The sequence below is a fragment of the Vicugna pacos genome, chromosome 25 (genome assembly GCF_048564905.1).
Source record: "Vicugna pacos chromosome 25, VicPac4, whole genome shotgun sequence".
In the NCBI taxonomy this organism is placed as follows: Eukaryota; Metazoa; Chordata; class Mammalia; order Artiodactyla; family Camelidae; genus Vicugna; species Vicugna pacos.
The window spans coordinates 39,045,186-39,058,980 of NC_133011.1; the positions used below are offsets into that span (position 1 = coordinate 39,045,186).

General features: G+C 57.6%; 1 protein-coding gene across 1 annotated transcript; it reads right to left on the reverse strand.

Moving 5' to 3' along the window:
* Positions 1 to 23: 23 nt before the first annotated feature.
* TOP1MT (DNA topoisomerase I mitochondrial) lies at positions 24 to 6,973 on the reverse strand. The gene is made up of 4 exons (XM_072949917.1): positions 6,848 to 6,973; positions 5,199 to 5,317; positions 2,883 to 3,007; positions 24 to 236 (listed from the first exon to the last, which is right to left on the reverse strand). Exons 1-3 carry the CDS (start codon positions 6,933 to 6,935, stop codon positions 2,903 to 2,905), a joined length of 312 nt encoding a protein of 103 aa, XP_072806018.1. The 5' UTR covers positions 6,936 to 6,973; the 3' UTR covers positions 24 to 236; positions 2,883 to 2,902.
* Positions 6,974 to 13,795: the final 6,822 nt, after the last annotated feature.

Below are 13,795 nucleotides of genomic sequence, written 5' to 3' on the forward strand. Positions count from 1 at the left end.
GCTTTAGCCGGTGGTCAGACAGATGGCCCTCAGCCTTCCTATTGCAGACTCAACGCTCACACTCGCCCCAGCTCATATGACTGACCATTCTGGACACAAATGGGCTGAGCTGCGCTGGCAGTCCCTGGGTCACCCCATCAGCACTGCCCTGAGGCCCCGGGGCTTACAGTCAGTCTGTCGAAGAGCTCATCCCCAGGCTCCTTGTTCTCCACGAACAGCTGCAGATTCTTGTACACCTGTGGCAGGAAGAGGAACCCCTTAGAAAGACACGACTGGCCCACAGGCAGAAGCAGCCTCTGCTGGGCGCCCAAGGGGCGTCTGCATTCGGAGGCCAGGGATCAGGCTCCTCCCAGGGAGGTGGTCTGCGCACCTCGGAGTGTCCAGGCTGTGGAGAAGAGGCTGCACCCTCTCCCCCTGCACACCTGCCCCTTCCTCCAGGTGACCCCAAGTCTGCAGTCAGACCTGCCTGACACCGCAGGGCCTCAGAGGACCCTCCCCTGACCTGCACAGGCCAGTCCTACTGCGAGAAGGCTCTCGGCGGCCATGCTGCACATCCACTTTCAAGTCAGTCCTTTGAGGGGAGCACAAACGTCCTCCCGGCTCCCCTCTGCCTGGGCCCCTCTTGGCAGCCAGCTCCGCATGTGCCCCACCAGGCTGGACACCAAGTGCCCAGCTACAGAGTGACCAGCATAGCTCCTTCAGCACCATGTCCCCTAACTTTCCTGAACCGAGTGGCTTAGTGCCTTAGGAAAGTGCTCCACCATCCTCTGCCCAGTGAGGACAGCGAGGAGGCCCGGCCACCCCAGGGAGGGGCCTCACCTGCTCACAGCCCTGTGGTTCCCTGACCCCAGCCTCCAGCCTCCAGCCTCCAGACTGAGACATAAGTGCCCATTTGTGAGGCTCCCAGTCTGAGCAGCCAAAACTCAGACACCTGACAAGGCTCCTCTGCTACTCAACTCCTCCCGCCCCGCAGCAGGCCCAGCGGCTCCCTACTCATTCACACCCTTGATCAGATTTCAGAGGCCCAGTCACGCTGGGCACTCTGGGGCGCAGGGTGCTCCCGCCTGAGTGGATGTTTCTGTCACCTTCGACAGTCTCCCTAAACTTCCCGTTCTGTGTTCCGGAGGCCATGTCTGCCTATGAAGTGCATGTAAGTTGCCAGCAGTCAATACTGGGCCCACCCTCACTGCTGTGACATGGTGCCCACCCAGACTGGGGCTGGGAGACTGTCATTCTGGGGCTCACCACTCCAGAAGGGGGGTGTTCCCCAAATTCTGATTTCCCTTCAGACCCCTCTGCAAACCAAGGGGGGCCAGGTAGGTGTCAGCACAGCAGCCAGCCAGCAGGCTTGACCCCGAACCTCACCATTCAGAGACCCGGGACACCGCCAGAGTTACCACTGCGAGCCGCATGCCCAGTGGGCCAGAAGACCCTTTCCAGGTGTGCTGGGGTGAAGAGTGTCCCCCTAAATTCACATCTTTCCCAGAACCTCAGAAGGTGACTTTTGGAAATAGTCTTTGCAGATGCCATTAACTAAGACGAGGTCGCCGTTGGGTAGGGTGGGACCTAATCCAATACAACTGAATCCTTGTGAGAGACAGACACACGGAGGAAGATGGCCAGTGGGGAGCAGACACTGTGGTGATGCAGCCTCAAGCCCAGAGACTGAAGGTCACCACCACCTCCAGACACCTGGAAGGGTTCTCCCCAGAACTGCAGAGGGCGCACGGCCCTGTCACCTCCTGCTCTCGGAATCCAGGCCTCCAGAAGGACATGTTGTGGCCCAATTACAGCAGCCACCCTAACCCACCAGGAGAGCAGTGACGCTGGTGCCTAGGAAGGCGGGTTCAGTCCAGCCTAGGGGCGTGACTCCCCATGCACACTGACTCACCCCAGCAAGGCCTCCCTCCCTGCCACACAGGATGGGACAGACAGTGAGCTGGGACAGACGGGCTACAAGTCTCTGCCCACAGCTACCACGGGAAGACTACAGAAACCACTACCACCTTCACCACCCACACCGGCACTGACAGGCTTCCCTACTGGCACTCAGTTGTGGTAGTGGATCGAGTCCTTCCCCAGGAAGTCGAACATCACAACGTATGGGCAGCTGTCAGCCTCCAGGTGCAGCTGGACGTGCTCCACGCGGAGGGAGCAGCAGCCCACCGCGTCCGCCATCTCGCCCTCCTCCTTCTCATGCCCGGCTCGCAGCGGCAGCCGGGGGGCAGGGCCGGGCACACACGGCAGGTGCACAGGCAGGCAAGTACCACACACACACATGCATATGGACACATACACACATGTAACTGGCGTGCACACACAGGCCCTTTCACCTGCCCAAGGCTCTGGCTGGGGACACAGAAGCCCCGCCGTCCCCTCCGCTGCCCTGCCTGCCCAACCAGGTCTGTGCAACCGACAGAGCCTCTGGGACCCCACACCTTGTCGATGAAATAAAGGGCCACGGCACGTCTCGCTTTCATCTCGTGAGACTTCCAGTCGGCCCAGTAGTGAGAACGGATCTTGCCCACCACCCCTTTCAGGCGCCGAGCCACCTCGTACTTTTCCCAGTCTCTCTCCCTCCTAAGTGAAGAGAACAAGTAGCAAAGAAATGCACAGCACTCCTGCCAACAGGGAACTGCCGACCCTTGGCCCAGCCCGCTCTCACCTTCGCGGCCCAGGGCCGGGAGCAGACACCAAACTCAGTGAGGCTTACGGTGGATGTAAATGTAATTCCTTGCTTTTAAAGACAAATGGCCACTGGACACAATATGATTTCAAAATTGGCTTGTTCACGCCTACGATCTGAGAGAACCCCTGCCAAAGCGCCCGGCCTGAGCTGAGGGAGGGGCTCCCGGGGGCAGCACAGGCCGAGCCGGGCTCACCTTCAGCTTGGAGCTGGGTTTCAGCATGATGTACTTGGTGGAGTTCTGGACGTTCTCCGTCCACGCCGCCAGCCACGTGACCGTGCGGTTGGTGACCTGCCGGGGGCTTGGGTATTCTTGAGTCCCTGCAGCAGGAAAGTGACCCAAACCCAGCAGTTCAAGACCCTGCTCCCTGAAACGTGAGCCAGGCGCCCCCACCTCCCATGCTGTGCTGGCCTAGGCACAGGGGCCCAGCGTTGGCCAGGGTCAGCCCGAGTCTGTTCGAGCACTGCCTCCTCGCCTCTTAGCTCCTGCTTCGCAGGCATGACAGGCCTGTTCAGGGCGGCCCCCATGTGTGGAGGCCAGGGTGGCCATCCCCAGGGCCACATGCATCTCAGGAGTCTCAGCAGCTCCTGGGACACCTCCGCTGACCCCGCCAGGCAGCATCCACGCAGCGGAGGGACAGAAGCTCCTGCTGGAGCACAGCCCGCCAGCACAAGCAGGAACTCTCTTCCCACACGTTCCAGACACTCGCGTGTTACTAGATTATCCCAGGAACTTGAAATGCGGAAAACTGTCGAGAGCATGCAGACACTCTCCTGCTGGGGTAAAACTCCAGCCGGGGGCAGAGTGGTGAGGGCTGGTTCAGCTAACAGCACACAGGCTGCAGCACAGGCGTCCACCCTGGGGAGAGGCGCCCTCCCGCCCAGCCCTCAGAGCCCTGCGTAACAGCAACACACTCGGCAACAGGCCCCCCGCCCCCGGTGAGGAGCAGGGTTGCACGCGAGTGGCCTGCACACACCCACTGCAGCTGATGGTCACGCCCTCCAGCATGACCCTCCTCTTCAGCATCCCCATCTCAGGGTGGTTGCCACGGCCCCGGAACAGCCCTGGGGGCTCAGTCTTAAAACTGCCCATCTTCTCTCGGTGCCTAAAATACAGTAGCCAAACTCTGGCTGAAGCTCCTCAGCCTCTTCTTTGAGCCACAGATGTTAGTGGTAGGGGGACAGGGTGGGCCTGATGCCCCAGTGTGCTGGGTTAGCCGGGCTCGGGAGCCCCGTGAGGACCGGCAGGCCAAGGGCTGGGCAGGTGCCCAGTCCCTGTGGTCTGGGCACTTACACCACGGAGAGTGAACTGATCCTCCCACTGTATCACACGGCAGGTTCCCTTCCCACGTGCCCTGGGTAGACCCAGCATTTTTAAACACATTGAGATGCACGTAACTTGGAAGTGTCCGAGACCACGATGGGGCCAGATCAGAGGCCCCTCCACCACATCTCCGCGGCTCAACCAGAAGAATCCCACAGGGATGGCGATCCTGACAGGATGGGGTCTTCGGCTCCGGCCCCACGCACACCAGCAGCCTCCCACTGCGGCCCGGGAGCCCAGGCCAGACTGGGCCCTGCACAGCCTGACCTGCTTCTCCTCCCTGGACAGGGCTTTCCGGGCGGCGGTCCTGTCCGCAAAGTACCTGTGGATCTCAGTGAAGTCACAGTTGTCCAGGCGCTGGATTACTTTCCTCTCTTATGCCGTCATCTCCTGCACCAGAGCCAGACATGCCTCTCAGCTCTATTGTGGGCATTGGGGACCTCCCCACCACAGCCAGGCCCTCCACGGGACACGGTGACATCGCAGAAGCCAGAGGAACAGAACTGAGTGCACCAAGTCCATCCGGTCCAGCAGCCTTTGTAGTTGTCTCCCAGAGGATGGCCTTTCCAGCAGGTGGCCAGGTCCCAGTGGCCTTCTGAGTTGGGCCACACAGCCACATCTGAAGACCAGCCCCACTGGCTGCCGTGGGGCCTGCAGACCATGTCCAGCACCGAGGGGTCCTCAGTCACTCTTCAGGAAGATGACCTGCCACTCCCCACACAGTAGGAGCGCACACGACAGCCACACTGCAGAATTGCTGGGTGGTCCCCAACCCAGCCATACGTGTAGCCCATGACCCCACCATCCTGCCCTCAGTCCCTGCAGAGGGGTGGGCACACAGCCACATGACCCCTTGTCAGAACCCTAGTGCCCGTCAGCAGAGAAGTGGACACGTGCTGTGCTGGCGTCCTGCTGAGAGCAGCCCTGAAGGGGCCTGGGGCATGCCTTCTCCAGCCAAGTCCACAGGTATAGACAAGGTGGGTGCAGATGCGCACATAACCCAGTTTTTTTAAATGAGAAAAAACTAGTTAACTATAACCTTATCTTCAAAGAGCTTCCCAACAAATGTTTGTTTCCTGGGAGCCTAAAATTACCCCTCCCGGCCCCCTATGGCAGGCAGGCGACTGCCAGCCCCAGGCCAAGCTGTGAAATGGGGCCACTGAGAAACTGAGGCCATGTAGCACTCACCTTCCGCCAGCCACTGAAGAAGTTGTTCTGGAAAACTTCCTTTGCTGTGCACTCGTGATCCAACATTTTCCCATAAAACGTGGTGACCTCTGCTGCTAAACTCAACTTGACAGGCTTTCCTGGAGGCATCAGGAGACACATGGTTCAGGGAGCTGGCACAGTTTGCCCTCCAGCACACAGAATTCTGCTCTTTAAATCACAGTTACACATGCTGCCAAGAGCAAGGAATTCTGACTTTAATCAAGAAGCACGTTCTCAATTTAAGAAAACGACAACACTTGTGAACACTTGCTACACAGGTGTTCACCCCGGATTATGGGCTGGGCCCCGTGGAAAGTGCCAGCGGCCACAACTGCTCACACGTGTCCTGCTTTAACACTGTTTTGCTAGTGTGCTCATGTGGAAGCTTACAGCTCAACAACACGTGCAGTTTTAGAACACGCATCACCACATAATTATAGAAGCAGAACAACAGTTAAGGTTTTAAAGCAAAAACGTGTGAACTGTAGGAGCTGCGCCCTCGTTTGCCCAGCTGCTTTCAACATTTCATTCCAAGGATGGGCGTGTATTAGAGGCGGCTCAACGGAGAGCAGGTGGTCCAGCAAAGCAGGGTGAAAGCCGATGTGGGTGAGGGGGGTTCACCATGGAGTGCTCTCAACTGCTGTGTTTGAAAATATTCGTAACAAAATGTTGGAAACGTAACTATGCAGTCGTTTGGTAACAAGGAAAAGGGCATTTGTGATAAAACAGCAGTTCTTCCCAAAACTAGCTTCTCGGGAGAACAGAGAACTGGGGCAGCAGCCAAGGCCCGAGGGGCTCAGCTCCTGCCCTGTGAGCCCCTCCCCACGCCGGGCCACCCAGGCCGCCCACTCCCCACTCCTGTCCCAGGCCGCGAGCTGCCCTCTGGAGCGGCGGAGGCAGTGGGGCCTGTGCCTACCAGGCACCCATGCAGCGCAGGGCACCTTCAGAAGCCTTGCTCAAGCACGGACGCAGCAAGTGGGGGGAAATGGGCCAAACTAGCAGCACAAAACCAAGCAGAAGCTCCTGCCCAAGGGGTGGAGAGGATGAGGGCCGAGGCAGGGCAGTGAGGGCAGGTGATTTGGCACCCACAGGCCCGCAGTAACCCGCTCAGTTGCTTGTTAGGAAGTGAATGTGGGAGCCCACAGGCAACGTGCTCCAATACCCAGGGGCCCAGAGACTCAGGCCCTCACCCAGAGGGCCAGTCCCCAAGGCAGGGCCACGGGGGCACAGCAGGAAGGCAAGGGTGGAAGAACCCAGCTGGGTAAGTTGGAGCACACCACCTGGTCCGTCTTGCGCTGCATGCATCCCCGCCCCCAGCAGCCCTTGGAAACTCCGCACGCCCAGGGTTCTGGGGGGCGCCAGGCTGCAGCTGCTGGAGCACAGAGGCCCCGTGATCTCTCCAGGAACCTCGGGACTGCAGACTTGGAGGCTGCCTAGCCTGGATCCTGAGCAAAGGTCAACTGTCCCCCAGGTGCACAGGCCTCCCAGACTTCCGTGGGCCAGCTCCCCCAGGGCGCCGAGGTGGGAGAGCCTCCGAGGGAGCAGGAGGCCCAGGGGACCACTAGTCACGGGGTGCAGAGGCGGCTCCTTGGCCCCTGGTCCCTCGGGCCTCGGGGAGCTGTTCTCACCGCTGTAGTAGAAGCGAACTCCAGCGGGAAGGGGCTCGGACGGGGACGCAAAGCACGGTCCTCTGTGCTCCAACTGCATCCACTTCATGCCGCCTGGTCTATTCTCTTCCCACCTGGAGGACCCACAAGAAGGCTTCTTCTCTCACTCCGCACCTGCGCACCGCAGGCCTTCGGGCACGAGTCCCTAGTGGAGGCCTGTGACTCCACCTCCTAGCTAAGCCAGTGAGAAGCAGGCGGGGTCATCCACGAGGGGCGGGGCGCCAGGACTAACCTGCCCAAGCTCAAACCACACCTCCTGGGCAGGGAGTCTCCCCAAGCTGGGTGCCTTCAGGGCTGCTCCAGAGCCCCCGCCTGTCTCTAGAGGACACCCCCTACCCAGCCCTTCCAGGAGCCAGAGACGTGTGCCCTGTGACCATTTTTTTCCTAAACAAAGGCCTAGCTGCAGCCCTGCCTCCCAGGAGCCAGGCTGAATGGGAGGTGGGCAGAGCTGCCTATGAGGAGAGGGGTGGCCAGGACCACAGGGGCCCGGGTCAGCCCACAGAGGACAGGGACGGAGCAGACATAGCAGCAGAGAGGAGGCCCAGGGGTGCGAGTCTTGGGGACCCTAGGGAGGGATTTGGTATTGGTTGTAGGTCTTGTGTGGCCCCACATCCCCATGAGCCTGGCCAAGATCCCCGCCCCTACCTGTCCCCAGAGCTTCCTGAGGCAGCACAGGAAGGCCTGACTCCCCGTGACCCTGTCACCGACCCCCTGGCCCCAGAGCTCTCCCAAGGGGCTGCCCTGGACCAGTGCTTGCTGGGTCCTGGGACACAGATGACCAACAAGCCCCTTCCCAAGGAACTGAGGCGAGGGAGGAGGTGAGTTCAGACAGACGCTTGTCTTGGCAAAGATGGAAGGGTAGAGGGGTGGCTGGCAGTGGGGCGGGCAGGGTTTCTGCCGGTTAAGTTCTACTGGTAGAGCCAGGAGAAAAGCAACTCCCAGCAGAAGGAAAAGCAGGTGCAGAGGCCCTGGGACGGCAAAGGCCTCGGCCTGGCAGAGCTGCCAGCACGGGGAGCCTGCTGGGCCTTCCCCAACCGCCAGGCACTGCTCTCGGCATCGGCACCATGAGGCAGGAGACCTGCCGGGCTCAGGCTGCCTGGGCAAGGTGGGCCCAGGAGACTCACTTCAGCCTGTGCTACTCAGGTGAGTACCCTAGAGCTACAGGAAGCCCCCCAGGGCTTGAGGAAGGAAGGGACAAGCGAGACAGACATCTATGAGAAGACCCTGCCAGCTGTTTCTGCAAGGAGGGTTGGGGCCACACAGGAACAGGAGCAGAGGGGCTGCATTTAGGTGGAGCCCGTGCCTGGGGGGAAGTCAAGTAGTTTAAGAATGTTCTGGGGTGGAATCAAGGGGCTCTGGCGGGAGCAGCCCGCAGCAGAGGCGGAGGGGGCGGGAGGGCCTGTGCCCAACGTGGAGCAGGCACCATGCATCTCACTGGTTTTAGGACGTCATCCTGCTGAACTGTTCCAGCAGACCTAGGGTAGTGCTAACGGTAGGGTGAGTGATTAACAACAAGAACGTAAACTACAACAGTACTTTCTTTCTGAATCAAGGGAAGACACATCCTGTTTTAGATGTCAGAAATGTGACAAAACACAGATCTCAGGTCTGACTGGCGGTCAGTAGGTGCTGGGCAGCGGGCTGAGCTTCTCACCAAAACCTCTGGCAGATGCTACCATCATCCCTACTACAGACAAGGAGCTGAGGTCAAGGTCTAGCAACTCACCGGCCACTAGCTGACCTGGGCCTGCCGCGGCGCTCAGCAGAGCCCTGCATGTTGCAGGGAGCCCCGCCCCTCAGCATCAGCCCCGCCCCTTCATGATCTGCCCCCAGCCCTCACCGCAGGGCCAGGGGGGTCCAGAAGGCCCCAACCCTGCGCACTTGGCCTGTTGTCCCTCCACAGATCGCGATACCAAGCACTGCCATCAGAGGCAAGCTGGCTTTCTAAGGGAGACCTTGCTCCAAACTACTTGCCCAACCTCGTGCAACTGCAGCTCACAGCTCTTTATGGATCGTGTCTACCAAGGATGCCCCAGTTCTATGTGTGGGCCCGACCCCCCGTTCCCAGAACGCCATCCTACCCACCCTGCTGGTGCTGTCTCTCCTCACCCCAAGCAGGGCCAGAGCCCCCAGAGGCAGACAAGACCCTTCCGCTGTGTGACCATGCCCAGTTTCTGGCTCCTGGCTGTAAAGTGGATGTACTGACAGCACTTGGGTCACAGGATGGTGGCCCTTCAGGCCACAGTGTCACCATCCTGTAGGCACTAAGTTAATGACATTAGAGCTCCAACAGGAGCTCCTGAGCACAGCCCTGTGGGGGTGTGAGCCCACCCAGGTCTTTGGAAATGTTAACAACTCATGCACAAGAGAACCCCACCTCCCTCCAGCTATCCCACACCCCCTCACAACTCACCCCCGACATGACCACATCCCCCACGAAACAGCTTGGAGCACTGTGGGCAGAAGCCAGCCTCAGCTCAGAGCACAATGGCCACTAAGGGGCGACTGGACACGTGGTACGTGCCCATGATGAGAATGAAGGAGCTGCAACTCCTGGAAAGGAGTAACTGAGAATCCCGCACAGATGAAACAGCCAGCGTCAGACCACAGACATACCAAGTTCAGACCAAACACTGCAGGACTCACGCTAGCACAGCTCCCTAAGCAACAAAGGGAAAAACCGCGGGGAAGAAACCCCCGCGTGGGGGCCCGGGGGAGCTGGGGTGAGACGGGGCGGGGCTCGCACGCCCTGGGCCAGGAAACGGCAAGTGCTGCATCTGCGGTCTCAGGCCACACCCCGAGAGCAAGGCCAGCGCTCCCGGTGCGCTCCCATCCCGCCCGGCGCCCTCGGCCACCTTACCCAGCTGGGCTGACGACCCTCCCCCGGGGCTGGGGGCTTTGGGGGCGTCGGCGCTCATCCGCTCTCCCGCCTCAGGAGCCCGGGGAGCCAGAACCTGCCCCCCACGTGCAAAGCGCCCCGCCCCTTCGCGGCCCGCCCCCAGCCCTCACCGCAGGGCCAGCCCCGCCCCGAAGGCCCCGCCCCCGAAGGCCCCACGTGGATGCGGACGCGGCTGGCCGCGAGGAGAGCCGGCCGGGGCCGCCGGCAGGGGCTCCTCGGTGGGGGCGTCTTCCAGGCGGCACACGGAGGCACAAGGCAGGGCCAGGGAGGCTCTTGGCGCTGTCCCTTGTCCCCGCCTGGCTCCTCCGCCCACTTCCCTGTGCTCTTGGTCCAGCCTCCTGACGCTGTGGACGGACAAGCCCAGGAGCCAGTCCAGTCCAGCCGGCCCCTCGTCATCAGGCCCTGGCCCAGAGCAGCGGGATGCTCACGACCGGTATGAGGCTCCTCCCGGAAGGCAGCCTGGGAACAGCGCGGGCCTCACTCGGTAGGCGTTGCCGGAACACCCAGGAGCACATCTTCGGTGCTGCCCACCTCCCTACTCCCCCACCTCCCGCTCCAGCTCCGAAGGGCAGCTGGTAGGTCCTCTGTAATCTCACGCTCCCAGGCCAGACATGGGAGACAGGCACCTCCAGGCTGTCAGGGGCCCTACAGTGCCACAGGCAGGTGAGGCTGTGTAAGGGCACAGAGTGTGAACGCCAGCGTGGCCTTCCTTTCAGCCCCCATGCAGCCTCTCAGAAGAGGTGCCTTTTGGTAACTGTCCCTACAAGTACTGCAACACAATCACTGAGGACCAGCCCTTCACCTCTCACCTCTGTGCAGCTGAACCCTCCCCCAACACTCACTGTCCCGGAACCCGACACCTACTTTCGCCCTGGGCAGCCTGGCCCAGCTGCAAGCCCTCTAGGGCTGGTCCTGGTGGGCAGAGGGACACAGGGTGCTCATCTGTGGGCCGGGAGCCAGCAGCAGGTCACACTGCTCCACCACCTGTCAACCTTGGGCAGGTGCTTGACTTTCCCGCATCTGTAAAATGGGCTTAGGGACTGGGGGAAGTGTCCACCCACAGAGCACACAGCAGGCCCAGGCTCACTTGCTGTGATCACCCAGGGGGAATTCAACAGAGACAAGGCCACCCCACACCCTCACTAACCCCCACCACTGCCACCAATTCCTCAGTCCCCACTGACATCTAGTGGCTGAAGCACTGGCCCAGAGCTACGCACCCAGGCCGGCCACAGTGGTCACCACCATTTTGAAAAGAGCCACGCAGCTGCTGGCTGGACACACACCGGGACGGCAGCAGTGGATGCTCCATAAGGCCTGCTCCATGCCAGGCATGCTTAGAGCCCTCACATGTGATATCTCTTGTAACCTTCTAAGCTCAGGCAGTACAGCCCAGCACAGGCTCACCATGCCTTCAACACAATCCTGAGGCCACCGTGCTTTCAAATTCAAACAAACAGGGACATGTCAGGACAGAAACCATAAGATCTCTCAACAGATGCTGAAAAGGCACCTGAAAAAAATCCAACACCTTTTCATGATAAAAACAAACAACCCACACTCAACAAAGTAGGAAGAGGAACCCCTTGAACCTGAGACAGAGCAGCTGAAGCCCCACAGTGACGTCACACTCAGAGGTGGGAGAACGCCACGTCCCCTGAGAGCAGGATCGGCACTGCTGTCCACCATGGTCCGGGAGGCTCTAAGCAGAGCCCACGGGCAAGAAAACAGCATAAAAGGCATCCAGGTTTGACAGGAAGAAGTCAGCTGTCTTCACCTGCAGATGGTATGATCTTGTGTATAGAAAACCCAGGAAGATTCCACAAAGAAAAATTAGAGCTAATAAATTAATTCAACAAAGTTGCAGGGTACAACATCAGTACACAAAAATCAGTTTTCTTTGCACCTGCAGTGAATAACCCAAGAATGAAATTAAGAAAGGAGTCCACTCACAGTAGCACCAGAAAAAAAAATACATAGGAATAAATTTATCTAAGTGAGCAAAAGACTTGCACACTTTAAAGTACAAAACATGCTGAAAGAAATTAAAGAAGATGTAAATAAACGGAAAGTCAGCCCGTGTTCACAGATGAGAAGACTTCACTTCACTGAGATGGCAGTATTCCCTAAAGTGATCTACAGACAAAACTCAATCCGCACCAAAAGGATGGCTTCTTTGCAGAAACTGACAACCAATTCAATCCTAATTCATATGGAAATATGAGACATCCAGAATAGTCAAAACAATCTTGAAAGAGAATAACAAAGTTAGAGGACTCATACTCTGATTTAAAAGCTCACAATAAAGCATCAGTAATTAAGACAGCGGTGGTATTGGCATAAAGATAAACATACAGGTCAACGGAGTAGAACTGAGAGTACAGAAATAAACCCGTATTTCTATGGCCACCTGACTTTCCACAGGGGTACCAAGACCATTCAATAGGGAAAGAAGTCTTTTCAACAAATGGTGCTGGACTTTCCACATGCAAAAAATAAAATTAGACACCATTCTCAAAAGTTAACTTAAAACTGATCAAAGACCTAAAACTAAAACTGAAAAACTCTAAGAGAAAAAAAAAGTGAATCTTCATGACTCTGGATTAGATACTAGTTTTTAAATATGATTCCAAAAGTATAAGCAAAAACAAAACAGCCAAAATGGACTCATCAAAATCAAACTCTGCTGCTTCAAAGGACACCATCAAGAACGTGAGAAGACAACCCAGAGAAAATGTTTGCAAGTCATGTATCTGACAACAGCCTAGTCATCTCAACATATAAAGAACTCTTACATCTCAAGAAAAGTCAAATGAAAAAAAAAAACAGGCAAAGGAACTGAACAGATATTTCTCAAAAGAAGAGACACAAATGGCCAGTAAGCACAGAAGACGCTCAATATCAGCCATAAAGGAGATGCTGATCACACCCACAGTGAGCGACTTCGCACCCACGCACTTCGTAGGCCTTTCCGTGTCTCCTCATACTCAGCAACGCCACACAGCAGGTAAGAGAAACCCCGTTTTGCATACAAGAGAAACAAGGCTCAGGAAACTGAACTCCCCCAGAATCACACCATTGCTGAATGCAGGAGCTGATGATACCAGTAAAGACTATTCTGACCCTGAAGCTGGCAACGCGATTTGTAGTCACCCCTTCACAAGGTATGAAGCAGCACTGCCCAGCAGAAACGTGACACTAGCCACATGTGGATTTTAAGTTGTCTAAAAACCAGAAGAAACAGGTGAATTTGAGTTTTGATTTTTAACATATACTTAATCTCAATGAATACATCTGAAATACTGCCATTACAAAGTGACCAGTATAAAAAATTGGTGAGTTAGTGCACATTCTTTTTTCCTACTATTTGAAATCATCATACATTTTATACCCACAACATGTCACCACTGGGACCAGCCACATCTCAGGCACTCAAAGCCACATGTGGCTGGTGGCTGGTGGCTGCAAATGGGACAGCCCAGGGGTAATGATTAAGATAACAGTGTCCAATGTCTGCTCCTCTGCTTAGTGGCTGTGTGACAATGGGCAAGTTACATAACTTCTCTGTGCCTTGGTTTCTCATCTGGAAAGTTTAGATAACAGCACCTGCCTCACCAGTGGCTGGCTAAAACGATGCAGACCAGAGCAAGCGCTTCATCATCTCAGGGGTGCTAGTGAATACTGGTTCTCGACAGCACCTGGTGAAACCTACATTTCAGAGCTGCTCCTGCACTGCAGCGTTCAGGAGTTCCCCACCAGCCCTTCCCAACAGGCCCACAGCCAGCATCCCAGGCCTGAAAGAGGCCAGAGACCCCTGCAGGCAGAGATGCACACGGGGCGGGGGCGGGGCCAAGGCTGCAGGGTGGTGCCGGTTGTGGGCGGGGCCGCAACGGACATACCATCTGCACCTGCCTTCTCCCGTGTCCGGCCCTTTGGTGGCCTCGCGGTCCCTTTTCCCGTCTCTCTCTCCGGATGCTTCACCAGCCGGCTCCTCCTCCTCTTGGCCCCCG

Excerpts from the sequence above, each read along its gene's own strand:
- TOP1MT (XM_072949917.1), bottom strand. The coding sequence starts at position 6,935 with ATGAAGTGGATGCAGTTGGAGCACAGAGGACCGTGCTTTGCGTCCCCG. Across the intron at positions 5,318-6,847 it reads AGTTCGCTTCTACTACAGCG|GAAAGCCTGTCAAGTTGAGT; the intron begins GTGAGAACAGCT and ends TGATGCCTCCAG. Across the intron at positions 3,008-5,198 it reads TCTTCAGTGGCTGGCGGAAG|GGACTCAAGAATACCCAAGC; the intron begins GTGAGTGCTACA and ends TTCCTGCTGCAG.